The 22114-nt window shown below is 49.0% G+C and overlaps 2 protein-coding genes across 4 annotated transcripts; one reads left to right on the top strand and one right to left on the bottom strand.

Moving 5' to 3' along the window:
• The first annotated feature begins 7239 nt into the window (after positions 1–7239).
• Positions 7240–12931, top strand: GNPDA1 (glucosamine-6-phosphate deaminase 1). The gene is made up of 6 exons (XM_014947930.1): positions 7240–7499; positions 7578–7679; positions 8666–8848; positions 9815–9999; positions 11063–11237; positions 11522–12931. Exons 1-6 carry the CDS (start codon positions 7376–7378, stop codon positions 11617–11619), a joined length of 867 nt encoding a protein of 288 aa, XP_014803416.1. The 5' UTR covers positions 7240–7375; the 3' UTR covers positions 11620–12931.
• Positions 12932–14169: 1238 nt separating this feature from the next.
• Positions 14170–22072, bottom strand: RNF14 (ring finger protein 14). Of its 3 annotated transcripts, none has more exons than XM_014947925.1 (9): positions 21979–22072; positions 20825–20982; positions 20056–20218; positions 19396–19547; positions 18452–18976; positions 17617–17845; positions 16629–16801; positions 15972–16102; positions 14170–15267 (listed from the first exon to the last, which is right to left on the bottom strand). In XM_014947925.1, the coding sequence occupies exons 3-9, from the start codon at positions 20207–20209 to the stop codon at positions 15210–15212; spliced, it is 1422 nt and encodes a 473-aa protein (XP_014803411.1). In that variant the 5' UTR covers positions 20210–20218; positions 20825–20982; positions 21979–22072; the 3' UTR covers positions 14170–15209. The 3 variants fall into 3 exon arrangements, with proteins under 3 accessions (XP_014803411.1, XP_014803412.1, XP_014803413.1); XM_014947926.1 differs by having other exon boundaries at positions 20825–21028; positions 21979–22028; XM_014947927.1 differs by lacking the exons at positions 20825–20982; positions 21979–22072 and having other exon boundaries at positions 20063–20183.
• Between the last annotated feature and the right edge of the window lie 42 nt (positions 22073–22114).

Here is a 22114-nt window from a genome sequence, read left to right as displayed (position 1 = left end):
CAAACCCTTCCCCCTCCTCCTAGGGCTCCCCTCCCTCATCCAGAGTCCCTCCCCAGCTTTCCTGGAGCCCCTTGAGGGACTGGAAGGGGCTCCAAGGTCTCCCCGGAGCCTTCTCTTCTCCAGATTGAACCCCCCCAACTCTCTCAGCCCCCGCTCCCAGCAGAGGGGCTCCAGCCCTCCCAGCATCTCCGGGGCCTCCTCTGGACCAAGCTCTGTGGTCCCCAACACAAGAAGGACACGGACCTGTCAGAGCAGGTCCAGAGGAGGCCACGAAGATGTTCAGAGGGCTGGAGCCCAGAGAAGCTGTGGCTGCCCCATCCCTGGAGGGGTTGAAGGGCAGGTTGGAGGGGGCTTGGAGCAACCTGGTGTGTTGGGAGGTGTCCCTGCCCAGGGCAGGGGGTGAAACTGGATGGGCTTTAAGGTTCCTTCCAACTCAAACCATTCTAGGATTCCATGGTATGATTCTATGATATGATTCTGTGATACATGCCCATCACCAACTCGGCATCCTTGTGCCAACGACGTTCCCAGTGGGCAGAGAAGAGGCCTGCGACGTGCTGCACTGCAGCTGAAGCAAACACGAGATGTTGGCCAACTCCTCCGAAAGCGCCGTCAGATCTTTCACATCCACATGAAGCAGATGGCGTCGCAGATTTGAAATCTTGTTCCAAGAGAAGTACATGTAGGAAACCACACAGAAATATAAGTTTGTTTATTCAGAGCGTTTTTGCGTTGAATGTTACATTGATTGAGAGACTTTCCAGCTTGCGTAACCTTTATTTCCTATGTGCACAGTTCAGCGGAAGTCAGGCTTGTGCAAAACTGCCCACATCAATCCTTAAGGTTGATGAGATTTAAACACATCAGCTTTAGGACGAGAAAGGCTGAATCAGCCCCGCTGGGATTCCAAGCTGCAAATTCACAGAGTCGTAAGCGTTTAAACCTGAGGACACGGTCTTGAACTGCAGACTCGCTCATAAATACATGCCTTAATGCTCAATATTCAGTGCAATAATCAGGTTGGGTTTTTCTTTTCTGTATTTTGCCTTTGCAGGAGTATAGCGCACCGATGTCTTAGGGAGATGAATGAACATCACAGTTCTCATGTTGAAGGAGAGGCAGGAACCAAAAAGGACTTTAGCCTGGCATAACCTCAAAGAGTGGCTCCCCAGAAACTCCGGAGACACAAGGAGAATGCAGGTACCTTTGAAGCAGCTGGAACGAGAGCTGCAGGCACTGACAGACTCTCTACTTTCACCTTTCCACGGGATTCACAATTTGCACTAAGACTCTCCCAGCAGCAAGAAGCTGTCCTGATGACACACACATGGATTTACTTGCCAGTGAGGTGGGATTATATCCCTAAGTAAGGCTAGAGCCCCAGTGGTAATTAGCTGTACACTGATTGACTTGGACATCGTAGAGACTAAAATAAGAAGCAACCTGTACACGTCCTCAGAAAAGACGCTGCGAAGTATCCTGAAGAAATGGTGAAACAGTTTGTGTTGAAGCCATTTTGGGGCCAGCTGGAGGCAAATCACCACCTAATTAGGCCATCTAGCCATCTAGTCTGAGCAAGACTAATCAGGAGGGGGAATAGCAATTTCTTCCAGCTGCTTTCTGTGTGCGTATTTTATTTTCTTAGGTGGGGAAGCTCTGCAGAATAGATGATGCTGTGGTTACAGCGCATGACTGGTTCTGCTTTCATTTCCCACATGGTTTTAGGCAAATCACTTCATGCCTCTGTGTTTTTTGACTTTTCCTCCAGTGCAAAATGTCTCTTCTCCCAAGAGACGTTCTGAAGATTGAAGTCATTGCGTTTTAGTGACTTCCGCACGGGATGTGCTGTGAAAGTATTTGAAAGTAATTGAAAGTATTACAGAATTGCAGTGCAGGGAGGCTTCTGAAATCCTGGCGCTGTGCGAGTGTTCCTTCAATTATTGTGTGGGACTGAGGGAATGCTTTTAATCTACACTTTGTAATAAATATTGAACTGTAAAAGCTAAATAATAAACCTCAAAGGCAGGGCATTTTAAAGCTAGGCTAATAAGGAATAAACAGGACATTTAAACTAGATCTTTCTTCTAATCTTTTAGTGATAAATGACTCAATTAAGAAAAAAGCAAAGACAAAACGTTGACATGAGCTAATGGGTCAGAGGGTTCCTCTGAAGCTCTCCGGTTTGACAGTTCCATCCCATGCAAGCAGGCTGCAGCGGGCAGGTTAAGAGAAAGTAACTGTGACAGTGAAGTTCATCAAAAGGCTGGATTATCCCCCCATTCACAATGCTGGGCTCAAGGAAGATGGAAAACTTTATGACGACTCTGATCCAAAGGCTGCTGGTGTGACCAGAAACTTCCCAGTGCTGCCCAGAAAACCCTGCTGGGGGGCTGCCAGGGAGCTGAGCTGCCACCCTCCACCTGGTTCCTTCCCTCCCAGTAGCTGTTTGTAGTGTTCACTGGTCGTCGGGACATTTACACTCTTACTGAAAACACTTCTTTGTCATCAAGTCTAAATAATAAAGTGAGCAGTGTTCCTGTGCCCCTGGAGACATACATACTCGATATGCAAGAAATGGAATCGCAGGGTTTGAATATACATACGTGTCATGTCTTGTTTTCACACTGTGGAATAACAGCCTGAATTATAGCTGGATAATTAGGCTGAAGAGATTTATTGAGGATTAATAAATGCTGCCTAACAGATGTTCCTCCCCAAAACACTGTGAAAGACATTGGCAACTGTGAAAATGTAAAGGAAGGGCAGGAAGCAGGAGATGGGTCTCTCAGATGTAACTTGGAGATAGCTGTCGATGGGTTTGAGCAATCTCCTATCAGGAGATTAGCTTTACTTTGAGACACCACTATTCACCTTGATGCTCCTCAGTTTCTTAACATTTTGTACTCGGGACCATGTTGTATTTGAATTTGAATAGCCAACTCTGTCCGAGCCTGATTTTTGGAGCCCTAACTCACTGCTTTCACCAGTGATCTTTGTCGCTCCATTATTTCCTCAGCCTAATAGAGAAATCGCAATTAACTAATGGTTAATTTAATCTTGCTGTCCGTATTAAATCCCTTACTGCATAGCCTAGCAGTTTTTAACTCCGGGGATGAGAGAGAGAAGCTCTGCCAGCTTTCCCATGGGAGCATCATCCACAAATCCGGGAAGGGACCAGCGTCTGTGCTCTCCAGAGCCGCCTGCTCATGCACCACCCGAGCACATCAGCTCGCTGTGACCTCCCAGCAAACTCCTAACTGGCCTTTGGGTGCTGCAGTGAGTGGGGCTTGCAGAAAAGAGCAGCTCCCCTCCAGACCTATCCAACGTGGAATCTTGTTTCTCTCACTTCTTATAAATATGGGTGAGAAAGGTAAGTGGAACATGCTGGAGCAGGAAGAGGTGACAGATGGTGGATATTAAAAAGACTCTTTAATTACAGGATTTGGAGAGAGGGTCCTTTACGGAGATAATTTTTTAATTGTTGCTATTTGTAGGAAAAAAATCCCAGTGCTCCCAAGCAGTTCCCAGTAGCAAAAGGCCTGGTCTCTGAGCACTGTTGACTCTAATCACTTCAACCCAGAGAAAAAGAAAACGCTGTGCTTGTTAGAACGCCTCGGTTAAACTTCAACTTCTTCTGCAGAAAAAGTGTTTGTTTCCTTCCATCTGCTGCCTTTGCAAGAAAGGAAAAATCAGCCTGTTCAGATACCAGGAAGTTCTTCAACATTTGAACAGCTAGCTGTAAACGCAGAAACAATAACATGCATAAATTATCATACCTAAAAATACCCCGCATGCCCGTCACCCATATAACCCAGCCCTGGAGCAGTTCCTCAGCACCGTAAGCCTGCGTGAAGTCTGCAGAGACACGGGATGTGGGCAGAGCGGGGCAGCTGTGCCGGCAGATGCACGTGCCGGGCTCTCTTGCACCCTTGCAGTTTTTCCTCTCATCAAAACATGTTTTGCTTTCACCGGGAGCTGCCGGCTGCCTCCTACGGCTCCGTGCCACCGTCTCTGCCAAAGCAGGGGAGATTACAGCGGGAGCCAGACCCTTTGCAAGTGGCGGAGACCCACAGCATCTGAATTCAAACCAAATCCATCCTGACACTGGGGCTGTGTGAGCAGCGTGGGAGGTTCTATAAAGCTGGTCCTCAAATTCAGCAGCTCTCCATACCTCAGAGGAGGCAAAGTGCAGCAGAGAAGGCAAGGCAGGCGGCAGGGGACGGGGTGGTGGTTGTCCCCAGCCCGCTCCGATGGCAGACAAACCCAACAGCCCTCAAGTCACCCCAGAGAGGGACGTGGCTGTCGCCCCATAGCTCGCTGCTGTGGGAAGCCCATGGTGTCTCTTGCAATCAATTCCTATGCAGTCTGTGCCTCCGGTATTTGCTTTTCAGAAACCTCGGAGCCCTTGCCGCGTTTCCGTGGTAACGCTGAGCGATGCGATGTGGGTTATCTGCAGAATCGAGGTCCTGGGGCGCTCTCTCTTCCGAGCCTTGCAGCAGTTTTGGCTTCACACCCCAGGAGCTGCAGGTGCACTGCAGTAATGGTGATGTGTTCCTCACCACGACTCCCCATCAGCACACGGGTCAGGACGTACACTCACCAGATTGCCTTTGTGCCGGCGATACCTGGGGAACGGATCAAAACGGCCCCAGGACGGGGATTGTTGAGACCTCAGCCAGGTCCCCACTGCCCCTCCATCCCAGTGGAGGCTCAGCGTCTCGGTCCTGTGCTCACAAACCCACCAATGCTGTAACTCCTGCCCTGTGTCCATGGCACCAATGGGTCTATCACACAGTATGACCCCGAAGGGAAAAGTAGAAAAGCTGTTTCGCACAGAGCGAACACCCAGGCTGCCCTGTGCTGCAAGAGAGCTGGGGATGCTGCTGCTGTCAGCCCTTCACCCAGCACTACAGCCACCAAAATACTTTCCTGCCTGCTGGCTAACCACTGCTGATGGAAACACACAGCACTTTCAATTTACTCAGTCTCTGTGGCCTAAAACTCTTCCTGTGCCCGACCACAGCCGTCTGGCTACAGCCCGTCACACCCATCATTCCCCATCCAGACGCAAACCAAGCCAGGGCTTCTCAGCATCCACGATGAGACGGTATCAGGAGCACTCAGTCTAGCCAGGAATTTAAATTATTGAAATAAGAAGGAACTGCACAGGCTGGATCCTAGCAAAGCAATTTGTATATTATTCTTTCTTCTAATGAAAGTGAAAAGCCGTCTAACTTTGAGGTAAGAGCTTTGCATCTCAACAACGAGCCAAGACTTTGCAAGGAGAGGTTGGGCACGTTTCCATCACAGCTTGAAGGCAGCCAGAGCAAGAGCAGAAAGGTCTTTTTGGGGATACCACTGCTGTCGGGAGCAGCACAAACATCCACAGGTCATGCTCTGTTCCTTGTCCCCGCAGCTGAAGCCCCCAGACAACCCTGACGTGCCCTGAAATGGGTCCCTACAGAAGGCTTCAAGTGCAAGAGCTGCTGGTTCCTGCCAGGACACGGCTGGTGGCTTCGCTCTGGGGACAACAGGTCACAGCCAGATGCCCAGAGTGGCCGAGGGGCTGACAGGGGGATCCCCACAGGGATGGGGACACCCCAGCAGCAGCATGAAGAAATTAAAAGATCTAATAGCCTTTTTAACGCATTTGGGGAAAATGTTGGTTCCCAAAGGGCATAAAGCATATTTCCAATGTTTGTAACTGACCCCAAAAGAACATGGTTAAAAAGTTACCTAAACGCTTTGTATAAAGTTGTAATAGAACTTTAATTGAACTTTAGCTGAACTCCTGAAATCAAAACTTAATTGGGCCTTTTGCACCTAGACTAGATGTAGGAACAATTAAACCTAATTGCGTCCTTGCACATCCACCAGCACTAGATGTAAGAACCATTAACCAAAACTTAGATCAAACAAATTGAATAGTGAAAGGATTTACCGTCTTGAGAGCTCACCAAGGGCGAACCCAGTCCTGGTGATACCTAAGGCAGATTTTATGCATTTTATAAGTGGTTAAACTGTAGGGAATCTTCTTTTAGAGAAGAAATGTAGCTATTTTAGCAACCATCCCAAATGGTTTCAAGGACTTAGTAAGATAAGAAAGGATGTCTGCGGCCCTGAGAACATGGTGACCTAAGACAGGGATGCAGTAAATATGGACATTGTCTGACAAACAGGTGGTAGCAGAGGGATCATTAGTTTTAATGAGCAATTAAACAGTTAGAATGTTTTGCCAACATGAAAAGTGAGCCAAAGGACAGGTGAAGAAGATGAAGATTGAGGAAGAAACGACCCTCACTCAAAATAAGGACCACCAGAAGGCACAACTACGCACGCATGCTCAAAAGCTTATTATAATACGTAAATAAATTCTCAGAAATGTAATGAATATGCTAATGTTTTCTTAGAATTACATTGAATATGTATACCTGTTGTATATATATTTAATTCGACAACAGCACCACAGGAGGAATATGTATACCTGTTGTATATATATTTAATTTGACAACAGCATTTGGTGTGCACCACAGGAGGAGCTATGCCCTGCGCACCCGGCGCCGCAATAAAGAATGCCTGATTTCTGAGCTTTAAGTGGAGTCTCTGAAAGTTTTACCTGGGGGTTTGCGGTGACGCCGGGGGAGCGCTCCCGGTCCCTGATCCAGGGGCAGGACGACAAGGCATATTTTCTGTGGAACAGAGCCCAGATAAGTGTGTCTGAGAGAAGCCTGAGGAGATTATAATACCAAAATGCACACTCTCTTGTAAATAAGGAGCACGCTAATTAAGGAGAGCTCCCAAAACTTTTAAAAGATGAACTGGAGTGTATATAAAGGATGAGGGATGGTAAAGGAACTGTAGCTCACCTGCGGGCTCAGCCGTCGGCCTGTCAGAGGCCTGTGCTCTGCGGGCACCCCGCTCCGTTCCGTGGAACTGAAATAAAGACAAATATTTCGATATAGTGTGTGGATTATTTTTGCACACGGGGCCACGAACCCTTAATTTAGGGTCAACATAACGCCGATTATCCGAACGGCTGGTTAGCAGCCCAAGCGCTTCATTACTGGGTGTCTTTAACCGCTTATTTGCATCCCAACCCTGAAGCGCTGACCTGCGATCCCGGCGGGGCCGAGCATGGCGGGGCCGCCTCCTCCCGCCGTCAGGGGCCGGGCCCGGCGCTCACCGCCCACCGGCGGGGCGGGCTCGGAGGGCGGCCCGGGCGGCTGAGGGGATCCCGGGGCGGGAGACGGCTGAGGGGATCCCGGGGCGGGAGGCGGCGGCGGCGGCCGGGCGGGTCGGCAGGTAGGTGGGTGATCGGGGCGGCGGTAAGATGGCGGCGTAGCGGCTCTCCCTCAGCTCCCTTCAGATCCCCGCCATGAAGCTCATCATCTCAGAGACGTACGCGCAGGCCAGCGAGTGGGCCGCCAAGTACATCCGCAACCGCATCGTCCACTTCGGGCCCGGCCCCGGGAGGTTCTTTACGCTGGGGCTGCCCACAGGTGGGTACCGGGAGCGGGGGTTGGGGGGGGGAGGCCCCGGGGGGCCCGGCCCGGTCTGAGGCGGCGGCTCCCCCACAGGCAGCACGCCGCTGGGCTGCTACAAGAAGCTGGTGGAGTACTACAGGAATGGAGACCTCTCCTTCAAGTACGTGAAAACCTTCAACATGGACGAGTACGTGGGTGAGTGCCCTTTGGCTTTCCCTGCCGGGGGGGCTGTGCGCTGCCCGTCTGCACTGTCCTGTCATGGAGGGCGCTGGGCCCGCAGCCCCCCATCTCATTAGTGTGGGGAGAAAATCCCCCCTGCAAAAGATTCAAGGTAGGAAGGATAAGATTTGTTAACAGGGACAGTTTGAAAACCTATATAAGGAATGTCTAAGGGTATTGGGTGTTGCCTGGTGTTAGACTCACTGCTGTGTTTTACCTGAACTTCGGTATTGGCCAGGTAAGGATCCGTCTTATCACGGCAAGCCCAGATAGCGTGTGGTATGAACTGCCACCTTTGCTCCGGGATTGTAAAGGTCACTTTGGCTCCGGGTCTCTCACAAGGAGCGATGCGATGCCCTTCCGCAGCCGACGTGCAGGCCTTTCAGATAGCAGCGTGTTCCAGTTATGAAGCTGGGATGAAATAGCCTCCTCAGATGACAGAGTACAGAGAGATCAGTGGGCAGGCCTAAAGCTCCAAAGGTGAAAAACATACAGGCTAAATATTTGCTAATGCTTATCTTACCCTGGCCAAGACGTTTTTCCTGTGAACAGTCCTAATCAAGCAGCATTAGGGAATAGGCAGGCCGGTGTGGGTTTATCGCATTCAAGGGGGAAAAAAAAATCACACAATAAGTTATTCCCTAGGCTTCTGCACAGTTTTTTAGTCGTTCTTGCTGATACCAACTGGTAGGAATGCTGAACAGGTAGTAACGGATGAGGCACGTGCCTGCTTTTCTGGAACAACAATCACGTGTTAATAAGAGGATGTGCCTTATAGGAGCTATTGATTTACTGTAATTTTGCTATTTGGGGAAATAAGAACAACTCATGAAAGTTGAGGGAGTCACAAATGACAGAAAGCAGCATTCTGTTCCCAAAGCCACTGCAAGGGCCCAGGGGTGGTTTGTGTAGGGGTGATATTCTTTCAGTGGGTCTGACTCCTGTGCGTGCTCCATTACCAGGTCTCCCGAGGGATCACCCGGAAAGTTACCATTCCTTCATGTGGAACAACTTCTTCAAGCATATTGACATCTCGCCAGAAAACGTGCACATTTTGGATGGAAACGCACCTGATCTGCAGGCAGAGTGTGACGCGTTCGAGGATAAAATCAAAGCAGCTGGAGGAATCGAACTCTTTGTTGGAGGTGAAAACCCAAAGGACTATCATGATCTATCATAATCATTCTATGATTCTATTGGTCTCTAAACACTGGCAGCAGCACTGCCTTTCCCCCACCAGCACTCTCCTGATTCTATTGGTCTCTAAACACTGGCAGCACTCTCATTTATTGTCAGGAGAGCTCCTTTTCAGTGCAGTTCAGTGGATTTGCAGTGGAAGCCACCCCGTACTCCATCACCCTGGGTGTTCATGCGTGCTAACAGCCTGGTTTTCCAGTATACTGCTCCCCCAGTTTAAAGTATTTGAATCCAGTATGTGAGTTGTTCAGGAAAGGACTAGCAGGAGAGGCGGGCAGGGCTAGAATTGTACCCAATTTTATTGTCAGGAGAGCTCCTTTTCAGTGCAGTTCAGTGGATTTGCAGTGGAAGCCACCCCATACTCCATCGCTCTGGGTGCTCATGTGTGCTAACAGCCTGGTTTTCCAGTGTACTGCTCCCCCAGTTTAAAGTGTTTAAATCCAGTATGTGAGTTGTTCAGGAGAGGAGTAGCAGGAGAGGCGGGCAGGGCTAGAATTGTACCCAATACAAAATGTATGACAGTTGCCAGTGCTAACGGGAAACTGCGGGGAGTAGGCAGAGTCCTGTGAGCCAACAGGAGCTCAATGTGAGCTTTTCCCCCCAGTTTGCCTTCAGATTCTGCCATCCACTTGTCCCAGCATCAGAGGGGGCTTTTGCTGTCGTTCCCGCCACTTCAGATTCTGCCATCCACTTGTCCCAGCACAATTAGGGAAGAGTCTTTGTTTTCAGAGGGGGCTTTTGCTGTCGTTCCCGCTGGCAGCAAATTTAAGCTTGAGCAGAAAAATTGCAAGTGTTTTTTCTCAGATCTATGTCTATTCCTGAAGTGTTGAGTGTCTTTCTAACAGGAGTGCTGCTGGCTCTGCTTCTGCAGTAACTGTGACACCCGCTGACCTGTCTCTCAATCTCTGTCACAGGTATTGGCCCCGATGGTCACATCGCCTTCAACGAGCCTGGGTCGAGCCTGGTGTCCAGGACACGCGTGAAGACCTTGGCTATGGACACTATATTGGCTAATGCCAGGTTCTTTGATGGCGACCTCTCCAAAGTGCCCACCATGGCCTTGACGGTGGGAGTGGGCACTGTCATGGACGCCAGAGAGGTGAGGAGAAAAGCAGTGACTTCACACAGGGTGTCCTGGGGCGGGGAAAGATCCTCTGGTCTCGGAGCAGCATTGCACCCTGCTGGCGTAGGCTGGCTTCTGCTGCTTCTGCCACAGGGCCCCACATACCTACCCCTCCTGGTCCCTCACCTCCTGCAACACTCTGGAAAGGCTCTTGCTCCATTTTTACTCTACTAACACTTATATTTGTGTAACCCTGCAGTACACCTGGGATCCACGGGGAGGTAGAGATGATGGTCACATCGCCTTCAACGAGCCTGGGTCGAGCCTGGTGTCCAGGACACGCGTGAAGACCTTGGCTATGGACACTATATTGGCTAATGCCAGGTTCTTTGATGGCGACCTCTCCAAAGTGCCCACCATGGCCTTGACGGTGGGAGTGGGCACTGTCATGGACGCCAGAGAGGTGAGGAGAAAAGCAGTGACTTCACACAGGGTGTCCTGGGGCGGGGAAAGATCCTCTGGTCTCGGAGCAGCATTGCACCCTGCTGGCGTAGGCTGGCTTCTGCTGCTTCTGCCACAGGGCCCCACATACCTACCCCTCCTGGTCCCTCACCTCCTGCAACACTCTGGAAAGGCTCTTGCTCCATTTTTACTCTACTAACACTTATATTTGTGTAACCCTGCAGTACACCTGGGATCCACGGGGAGGTAGAGAGGTTTGGGAAGGATGTCTTTGGTTAAGAGTTTGGTCTGGGGAAATAACTGCAAGAATCACTGGTTGACAGATCATGAAAACCGCATGGGATAGCTTTTAATTGAGTCTATACCTTGATTTATACTTGTTAAGTCTCAGCAGGGGGTGCCTAACAGGGGAGTTCAAAGGATCCGAATCATTACAGTGACCCACCAGGCTATGATTTAATTGACAAATAAACTGCAGTCAGAGCAAACAGAAGTGTGCCTCTGGGGAGGATGATGGAGAAATCCCCCTGTGAGGGACCAGGGGAGCTCCCCCTCCGTTCTGCAGGTGCTGCAGGGTGCTCTCTCTGAAGGCACCTTCTAGCCCCTGACTGCCATCCTCTGTGTCTCCTGAGTCCAGGTGATGATTCTCATCACGGGAGCCCACAAAGCCTTTGCTTTATACAAAGCCATTGAGGAAGGTGTCAACCACATGTGGACAGTGTCTGCTTTCCAGCAGCACCCCAACACCGTGTTTGTGTGTGACGAGGATGCCACGCTGGAACTCAAGGTGAAGACAGTGAAATACTTCAAAGGTGAGCGTTTGACCAGGCCAAGACGCTGTCGTACTTAATTTTTAAGTGGCACAAGCCATGCTTTGCATTAGATGTTTCTGTTTAATCAACTCCTAAATGAGTATATTCCTTAAATATAACAGCTGACATGTACAGAGAGAATAAAAGTGCAAAGGGAATGCTTAACTGTGGGCCTGGGAGCAAAGGAACAAGGGCTCTAGTGATCCCTAATTTCAGCAGCAACCAATGAATGACAGTTTTGCTTTATCGTGTCTACTTAAAGTCATCTTCGCTTTCTCCATCAGGTCTCATGCTGGTTCACAACAAGCTTGTGGAGCCCTTATACAGCATGAAGGAGACGGGAGCAGAAACAAGCCACTCCAAGAAGCCGTACAGCGATTAATCGCGCTGTTGGGAGTGGTGCTGAACCAGCTTTTCTGTTCAAAACCAGCTGTGAAGAAAGGGAATTGCTGCAGAAACTCATCTCCTATTTGTTCTTAAATTAGCAAAATGATTAAGTACTTGCTTCTCTCTATTAAAAAGACAGATGCCAAACACCTGCCTTAATTAACCAAATGAGGATGGGATCCAGTGTACTGCATTCCACAAACTCCTGCTGCTGATTTACTCACTGAAGGTAAAGTCAGTGGAGAGTGAGGTGTTGAATCTACAAAGCAACCGTAAGGACATAGACTGAAGGCCCCAAAACTTTATTGTGAAAGTACAATGTTGCAGAAACCAAACGAGTAACCACTTTGGGATGTATTCCTCACAATCAGGACAAGTACCTTGTGTGTCATTCCCCTTCCACAAAACGCTCATTAATCATTTAAAATGGGAGCTGAGCTTTTTCAGCCTGGAGAAAGGAAAGGTCCAGCACGAGCTGAGGGCAGCGTGTGTCACAGCTACGAGGAGGACAGCGGGAAGGTGAAGGCAGGCTCTCCTGGGCAGTGTGCATGGGGAAGATACGACGGGGCTTGAGTTAAGCCAAGATGCTCAGACTGGATCTAAGGAAAAGCCCTCCCCCAGAGGACAGGCCAGCAGTGGGGCAGGTTGCCCAGACTCTGGCCTTCAGAGAGGTTTTCCAGACCTGATGGATAAAGCCCTGGCTGAGCCCTGCTTCGAGCCAGAGGTTGGACTCGAGACCATCTCAGCAAAAGGGAGGGCACAGCTGTTCAGCAGCGCTGTTAATAATTAGTGCCATTAATGGTTAGTTTGCACATCTATGGGATTTTGTTTGTTGTCACCCAAGAAGCCTTACACGTTCAGTTTCAGGGTATGATTCCATATCCCCTGGTGCTTGGTGACGTGCTGCAGGAGGGTAGATTTGTTCCGTGAAGCATAAATAACCTCTCTCTGCTGCTCCATTATCCGCGTCGGCGCAGAGCCTGAAGCAGCAAGATCTCTCTCCCGCCTTCCCCTGCTCTACCTTGTCACAAGGAAATGCCAAGTGACACCTCAAAGGAAATGCTCTGTTCCCTCTGCCTCAGCCCGGGATCAGTGACAGCAGCCCCACGCAGATCAGTGACAGCCTGTGCTGGCAACACCCCGCCGATTCCACATCTCCATTCCTGGGTGTGTCCTGTCAAACAAGGGCCAAGACAAACTGTGCAGCATTTATTTTCTTCATGCAGAAATTTTCCAAGCTGTTGATCTGTAATGTAACTTCCTACAGTAAATGTCTTGATTTTTTCTAAATGGTCACATTGTCTGTATCTGGTGCCAAGTCTCACTTTGATAGCGAAACATGGACCCGTTTATGAGGCTGATGGGACTCTTAATGCCAACTTTGAACAAAACACAACCTTCAAAGCATGAGAAAAGACCTGTTATTTGCACAAGATTTCTCTGTCACCGAGAACTAAACTGTATGGAAAGCAGTTTGGTAGAAACAGCTACAGCTGCACCCAACTTCAAGAGCTTCCTCCCTTGTCCAGTAATTGCTTTTCCAGTAATCCAGCAGCCCTTTCATTAGAAAAAAAAAGTAGGGATCTTTACAGGAAGGAGAAGGAGGTCACAGTTCTCTATCTTCTACCACAAAATATCAGCAAATAACACTTGTTCTGTGCACACAAAGAAATGGAGAGAGAGAAAGTCTACAAGAGGGAAAAAACCTGAGGAGGAAACTCTGCGCCAGAATTGATTGCCTTGCTGTCACTCAAGATAGGTTCTGCTTTTAGCTGTCCCACCTTTGCCACACCAGCTGATTGTCCTATGAATGTAGTCACCTCCTTGTCCTCTCCTCCTCTCCTCACTGCAGGATGTGTGAGCTCCAGCCTGGGTGTCCCCAGGTGCCCAGAAATCAGATGCAGCAGTGACTACATCACCGCTCCTCCTCTCTCCACACAAAGTTCTTGAAAGCAGAGGTAGTTCATCACAGCATCTTCACATACTTCACCGTAGCACTCCTGCTCTGCTCCCTCTGGCTTTTCATCCCAACGTGCCCTTTGGTGTCCAGGCCCTGCTCTTGGCCACCTCTGTCCTGGCAGAAGGGGTTTGAGGGATCCAACACCATCTCCTCCAGCCAGGCGGGAAAATGGAGCAAAAGAACATGCTCATCCTCACCACAAACGTTCCCTGTCTGCCCACGGACGCAGCTCAGTGGGAAGAAAACTCCTTCCAAAAGCAGGCAGAGTTCAACATTTGTGGCCAGAGCAGACACCACAGCGGGGGTGCACCCCCGGCAGTGTCCCACCCTAGTGTCACCACGGCCACCACCCAGCAGGTAGGGGCTTGCACCTCTGGGGAAAAACTGCAGCTTTTTGGGTGCAATGTGACTTTGCATAAACATCCAAACTTCCATCACTGGAACGGAGAGAGCCTCCCCCGAGCCCAGGGCTGTCTCTGTCACTCTCCAGATGCAGATGAGGACTAGAGGCCATCACCACCCCCACACAGACCTGCGCTGCCACGTACGTGCCATAATGAAGACAAAATGGGGAGACAACTTACATTTACTGTCTTAAAGTGAATTTAGTGCATGTGAAAGGTGCAGGAAATACAATTTAAACCATACACAATGTAAACTTTACACACTGTCCTAGATCCTAAACCAAGGCACCCGTGTTCACCATCTCTTTAATCAGTTTCCTCCTCCATGAAAGGAACTACATCAGCACTCGTTTTGGCCAGATAATCCCAGTATAAATTTATTTACTGTCAGTCAAAACGGAGTGAGAGGCGTTCACCTTGAGCTTCCCAAGAGTCTCCCAGTTCCTGAGCTATCCATCTGGCACCTGCTTTTTGTTCTGAACACAGCACATGCAGTTTTTAATGTCAAAATAAATTTTTAGACCCTTCTGTGGGTGGAAAAACTTCCAAAAAAAAAAAAAAAATCAGTGGTTCCCTCCAGTAATTACTTTCATGCTCACAAAACTGACTGAGCTTCCAGGGGAAACAATTTGGGTTTTGAAATAATTTGAAGTGCAAGAACAGTGGAAATAAGGTATCTAGTCCAGAAGCAAATACCAACTAATCAAATCTCTTATATGAAGTTAGTAAAAAATAAATTACTTCATCATCTGAGAAGACAAGGTAATTTTCAATATCTTGAAGAATTCAAGTTAACCTCAACTATCAATATCTGACTGATGCTTCCCACAAATGGTAACATGCCAAGATCCTCAAAAGGAGGTCTTCCTAAAGGAGACCCCTAAATATTGCTACGATTCAGGGCATCAGTTTTGTTTATTTGCTTTTGAAAAAAAAAAAGGGGCACCTCTTAGATGCATTTCTCCAGTAATTTTCCAACTTCTGACTGGTTCTGTGTGTCTTCAGTGATGGATGGGATTTTTAGGGCCTCCATGGGTGATGGTGACCACAGGATGGGTAAAATGGTCTCCTTTGGTTTTGGCAGCAGCCTCTGAAGTGTGAGTATCCTGCAGGGCACGGGAATGGCCCTTTTCCTATCACACAATGGAGGTGAAAAGCAAAGGAACTTGACACAAAAAGGGAAAGCATCTGTGTCTGGTTGGTTCAGTTCCAGAGACGATACTAGTCTTCATCTTCAGCTTCCCAGAACTCACCATCAGTATGCACAGCTTGAAACAACCTGCAAGACAGCCAGTAATTTCCATCAGGATGTACAAATACACACACAAAAAATTATCAATCTAGATGTGACAAAAAAAAAAAACAAAACAACCCAAAAGCAGCAAGTTTCCCAATTTAATTTCAGTATCATAAACCGCTCACCCTGCCCTCCTCAAAGGCCATTAAAATGAGCTACTCTGCACTTACAGCCTGCTACACCAGAGGGTTTTACGGTGCCCTGCAAACGTGGTGTCTCAAGAAATCCCTGGAAATGTTAATAATCCAAACTGTATCCGAAGTCAGCCGGTGTGCTGCCACTCCTCACTGCTCTGCAGGCAGGGTACGGCAGCAGCCAAGCCTGCCAGCTCCCATGTTTCCAGCTTCTTAGAAGCCACTTTCTTGCCCAAAACCTTGGGGCAAGGAAACATCTCCCTCCAGGCTCTGTCTCGGTCAGAGGCAGCGAGTAAAGCATTGGGAACAGGCCCTGAAGACTCCTCTGGAATTTTAAAACAGAAGTTCTTAAAAAGCCAAACCATATCTCAGGTCACTCCTGATTTTTTTATTGTTAGTGACAAGTCCTTGCAAGTGTAAATATTTGAGAGAAGAATCTGTGTCTTAAATTGTGCAGCTACAGATTTCCAGGTAATAATCTGGGAGAGACTGTAAGGAAAAAATGCAAGAATCATCCATATGGCACTAGAAGAAATAGTTGCAACCACGGACCTGTTAAAGCACGGGGAGGACGGGTCGTTGAAGTGCCTGTAGGGGTTCATCCTGGAGAGAGAGCGCATGCAGATCCAGCAGAAGTACTGCATGCACCCAGTGCACGTCATCTTGTTACAGCCATCCAGTTTCTGGCAGGGGAAGGACACAAGAAACAGCAATAAAATCCGACTCTGTCAGTCTCTGAGAACCCTCCTCACACCTGCACCAACTAACGACATGTTTTACCCCGGCTCTACCACAACACTCCTGGTTTTCCACTGTTCAGGAGAATTATAAACTAGACCCACAGAACTGTGAATTGGTTATAGTGCAAACAATAATGGAAATTAGTATTTTTCTGAAGCTAGTTTTATTCACCAGCCGCAGTTCCAAACAACGGCAGCCTGAAACACATGGAAAACAAAGGGATTCATATGGATCCATCTTCAACCTGGATCTTTTTAGTACTGGAGGCCAAACAACACCTTACTCGAGTCCCTGAGCTCCAGAAACGTCACCTCCTTTTCTGTGTAACACAGACAGAAACTTCTCTTTACTAATTCCTAGAAATTTACCTTCCCTGGTGAACTTGGTAAATAAATCTCTGTTCCAGCCTAAATACAGAATTGGGAGCTCCTGTGATTCCCCAGCCTCCCCCCCCTGCCCCGTGCTCACCTCTATGTGGGTGCCACAGCAAGGACAAGACTTGCAGTTCTTTTCCAGCCATTCCTTACTCTCCATCTCCTCCAGGGCTTTCTGAATCACTCGTTTGCCGTAGCGCTGTTCCAGAAATCTTTTAGTTGCCTCATCTGCTTCTAAATACTCATTTCGCAAATCCATTAATTTCTCTGGGGAATAAAAATAAACACATAAACAAAAAACTAAAATACAAACCCAAAATAACATATTACAAAATATGTTTTGATTATATAAAGAAGTCCAGTTAATCATGGGACGGTTTAGGTTGGAAGGGACCTTTAAAGTCCATCCCCCTGCCACGAGCAGGGACATCTCCAGCTGGATCGGGTTGCTCAGAGCCCTCAGAGCCCCGTCCAGCCTGACCTTGAGCAGCAGCATAAAGTCCTCGCAAAGGAAACTAACAGTGTTCATGGAAACAGCAAGTAAAACATCGGCCCAGGTAAGGCAGGGAGGAGAATGTTAAAACCCCTCTACCTCAAAATTCAACGGTTTTGCACTGTTTCATTATAAGAGACCTGTCAATGGAATTACAACAAATCTACAATGTAACATAAACTGAAAAATACAAATATTTTTTCTGAACACATTTAATGGAACTCTGTCAAGTGATTTTGAGGCCAAATGGATAGAGAAGCATCCACCTGATTCAGGTATCAACTCTGACAACAGCAAGTAAGAGATTCACAGGAAAGAGTATAAAAAAAAAGGCACAATAAAATTATTTTTCCCCTGTTATGGCCTCTCAAAATCTGGCAACCAGCAGTTTAGGGGCTTTCTGAGCTGTGGAGTGACATCAACCGAGTACTTTTTAATTGCCAACAACAGACTTACTCCACGTGAACCTGTCTGATCTTTCAGAAAACTCACACGGTGACGAGTTTCCTTCCCTGATTTCTGACTTTCCCTCTTTCCCCACCCGAGACTTAGTGGTTTCTGGCTCCACGTCCGAAACATGAGGACTCACCCGCGGTGACTTTGCAGGGCGAGACCCCGTGGTAGGTCATTTTGCAGAGGGTACAGAAGGCGTAGTTGCAGCAGGAGCAGATGCCCATGGTGCAGCCCGGCTCCTGCATGACGGGCGTCTGGCAGCCCGGGCGAGGGCAATACACCACGTCAGCCATCAGGTCCAGGCTGGACTGCAGGAGCAGGCGGTCGTAGCGCGCAAAGAGCTGCTCCCCCACCAGCTCCTTCACCTGAACACACAGCACAGAAAGGTTATGTGCAGCCACAACTCCCAGCCTGCCAGCTCCAGTAAAAAAATACAGCAAGTCAATGGAAGAGTACCTACAGCCGGGATGAATCCACTTTGTACTCTCCAAGAAACCACTCCCAAAGTGCTATTTTAATAGTAGTTAAATAATCAAATGAAAAGCATGTGGTGTCAAATACAACGGGATGTTAATTCAGGGCTCTCACCAGTGCCAGTACCAACAGAGCGGGCAAAATACAGAATCATAGAATGGTCCAGGTTGGAGGGGACCTTTCACATCACAGAGTCCAACCATCAGCCCAGCACTGACAAACCCATCACTGACCCGTGTCCCTCAGCACCACGTCTGCCCGGCTTTGAAATCCCTCCAGGGATGGGGACTCCACCACTGCCCTGGGCAGCCTCTGCCAAGGCTTCACAACCCCATCCATGAAGAAATTTTTGCCATGTTTTAACTCTGTGTGTGGCTCCGAGTGTGAGAAAAAAAACCTTCCCCAGGTCCATTCCCAATGCTCACCATGAAAAGCCACACCTTGTCTTCTGGCACTACTGGTAAGTGAGCAGAACTCTACTGTCACACTTCTATTACCTGGCCAGGGGTGGCAACTGAGGAACACTTCGGTTCTGGACAGTTGAGACAACGGACCTGCCCGTCCCTGATCTGGATCTCAAAGTAGTCCTTCAGGCAGGCTTTGCAGTAGACGTGGCTGCACTCGGTGAAGTACATACACTCACTGCCCAGCTTCTCGCAGAAGCAGATATTGCACAAGTACATCTTACTGTTAAAGCACTTCCTCCTCTGAGCCTGATCGAAGTCCAAGATCTCCCTGATGAGGCTGGACAGGGACTCCACGTCCCGCACAGCTCTGGCATCCACCATTTCTTCCTCAGCCTCGGCAGAGCCCGCGGCGCCACCGCAATCCTCAGTGGGGAGGGGGACCAGAGGTGTCCTGCTCTGCCCCTTCCCTGGGTGGCACATTTTTAGCTCGTAGGGGGAAGAAATATTCAGGTAACTCAGCGTTTCTTCCTTCAGGAACTGCATCCAGGCAAATAAGACCACGCAGCCCCGATTCTCTTCCCACACGTTGTCTAAGTGTTTGCAAAGAGCACTGAGCTAGAAAAGGAAAAAAACAATTAATTCCAGATTTCGGGAAGTTCTGACAACTCGTTCCTGTTTTCCTCTCCCACAGTCCTCCTTGGTGCCTATTTAGATTTCAGATTCTGGAGCTTTTTGTAATATACATAAAATACATATAACTATTTAGATTTCAGATTCTGGAGCTTTTTGCAATATACATAAATATGCAATATACATAAAATACGTATAGAAATAATGCTCATAGACACAAGCTTTCCTTCCTCAGGACCAAATAAAAACAGGCAGGAAACAAAAGAAGAGCCAACTGAAAGAGCAACATCTTAATATATGTCTAAATTCTACTTTCACCTACTACAGGAACCAGAGCACTGTTAGTTATGAATTTACTCCTGATCACAAAAGCTCTGTTAAAACGTTAAAACGATTTTACAAACCTGGGCTTGGGAGAGCCATTTCCCACTGAGGGTGAAGAGGGGGGGGGAGGTGGATGGATAGTCCGGGGGGAGCTCAAAATTCAGCACGAGGGGAGGCAGGAAGCACACGGTGTATTCAAACCCACCGCTCTGCAGGCTCTCCGGGGAGCTGCCTGCAGCAAAGAGAATCCAGGCAGTTTGAGAAAAAACAGGAAAACTAACGAACTGTAACTGTTTCTGACAGCAGCCAATGGATCTCTTTCCATCCAATGAATTTCCAGGTTTAAAATAATTTATTCAACCCCAAATATTGTTGTACATCCAGGGCTCAGTCCATCCCACCGCGCTGTGACGTGTCAGGTCCTGCACACACCAACACCCCGGGAAGACACACCCACAAGGGAAAAAAAATAAAACCCAACAATCCCCAAACCAACAGAACTGAACTATTCCACAGAAATACTGTTACTCATCTTGAATTTTAAAGGTGACGGAAGAGGTTATGAGGATGAAATCCCCCACTCAGACATAAACCCCAACAATTCCACAAGCCCAGGGCCAGTCGTGGCTTTCTCTGGTCGATGCTCTACAGGTGGCTGAAGCAGCACCCGTCTGAGCACGCAGCAGCAAAGCACCCTGTTAAAAACTGCTCTGGGGATAGAACAAGGCGTCTCAACTCACCACTCACAAAAATTTTGAAGTCCTGGGGTAACTCCAGACAGATCCTCGTTTCTCCTCCTGGGGCTGACTCGGCTCTCTTAAACTCCTCTTCATCATAAATACTGGCCAGAGCCAGCAGCTCATCCTCCTGGGCTTCTTTGTCTTCTGAAGACATTTAAATCTCCTGGGGAGTAACACCGCTCTACCAGATCAACTGAATTAACAAATCCCCTTCAAATTACTACCTTGGGGCAGCTATTTTATAGTACTGTGAGGCTTAGAAACCCAAGTAACATATCAAATCACGTAGAATATAGTTAAGATTTTCTTACAGGTTGAAAAAATATTGATAGAAATAAATATTTTATAAATTTATGAAAAGTTTATAAAATTATAAAAAATTTTCTTGTATAAAATAAAAAACCCCCACCTTAATAACACTTAAAAGTCAACAAGCAGTCTGTCTGTGAGTGTTTGTGGCTAAAGACAGCTCTCAGGGGGGGAAACTAGTGAAACACAGCAATGGCAAAAGGGACACCGGGACAATTCACTGATGTTTGAAAGGGAAAACAGACTGCCCCCCCCCAAAAAAAAACCAGCAAAAGGCATTAGTAATAGTATCTCTCATAGGGAGTTCCAAAACAAGCAAGGAAACAGCCCTATTTATGATTAAAGTCACTGAAGATATCAGTAAGAAGCCTGAGATCCCGTGCAGGCACCTTGTGGGTCACTCCTGCACCCCTGCAGTCCCAGATTTGGGGCACTAAAGCCCCATTTAACGCATTATTACCTCTTTATTCACACTGCGCCGTGGCAAAGCGGAGGTGCCGGTTGCGGAACAAGGCGAGCGGGGGCAGCGGGGCCAGAGTGGGGGCTGTGACCATTCCCCTGGGAGAGCTGGAGGGGGCATCAAATTTTTCTCATCCACACCATGAAAAAGGTCAAATCCTGTCATGGAAGTGCATCTGGTTACACCCTGCTGCTCCCCTGCTGCCTGTGCACAAACAAACAAACCAGGCACAGAGGGATTAAAGTCCTCTCACCAACACACGCTGCGTTTGTGAGGACACCCTCAGAAACCCCAAACAACCTTCCCCCAGCCCTCACACCCCGCAGTAACTCGGCAACGGGCACAGTTACTGGGGTTCTGTTACCCCTTTAGTGCACAGAAATAATCCCACCCCACTGCTCCCCCCACTCCAGGCTGGGAGACCAGTCAGTAAAGAGCAAAGGAGAGGCAGCTCTTCCAAACCAGCAGCTTGGGGAAGAAAAAAAACATATCCAAAAAAATATGGGGAGCAGTGGAAACAAAGAAAAAGCTAAATTTTCAGGTCAAGCTCTTGCACACACACAGCTGTATGGGTGTCAGTTTCAACCACTCACACCTTTTCACAGGACGGTTTGGGTTTGAAGGGACCTTAAAGATCATTGAACTCCACCCCCCTGCCCTGGGCAGGGACACCTCCCACCACACCAGGTTGCTCCAAGCCCCCTCCAACCTGCCCTTCAACCCCTCCAGGGATGGGGCAGCCACAGCTTCTCTGCCCAACCTGGGCCAGGCTCTCACCACCCTCACACCAAACAAGTTCTTCCCCACAGCTCAGCTCCATCTCCCCTCTTGCAGGGTCAAACCCTTCCCCCTCCTCCTAGGGCTCCCCTCCCTCATCCAGAGTCCCTCCCCATCTCTCCTGGAGCCCCTTGAGGGACTGGAAGGGGCTCCAAGGTCTCCCCGGAGCCTTCTCTTCTCCAGGCTGAACCCCCCCAACTCTCTCAGCCCCCCCTCCCAGCAGAGGGGCTCCAGCCCTCCCGGTCCCAGCACACCCCCTCAGCCCGGCCGGCAGCGCTCCTCAAGCGGGGGCACCACCAGCCCCGCACCGCGGAGGGAGGCCCGGGCGCTGGGGCACAGCGGGGCCTGGTCCCCGGCCCAGCCCGGCCCGGCGTTACCTCGGCCGCGGGGCAGCGGTGCGGGCCCGGTGACGGCGAGGCGGGGCCCGGCCCGTCACGGCAGCGCGAGGCGGGGGAAGGAAGGGAAGGGGCAGGGCCCCGGCTGGAAGCGGAGGCCCCGCCCGGCCCCGCAGCG

This window comes from Calidris pugnax, unplaced genomic scaffold, assembly GCF_001431845.1.
Source record: "Calidris pugnax isolate Ruff unplaced genomic scaffold, ASM143184v1 scaffold27, whole genome shotgun sequence".
NCBI classification, from domain to species: Eukaryota; Metazoa; Chordata; class Aves; order Charadriiformes; family Scolopacidae; genus Calidris; species Calidris pugnax.
The sequence above is the reverse complement of the archived record's forward strand: the minus strand, read 5'-3'. Positions and strand labels throughout refer to the sequence as shown.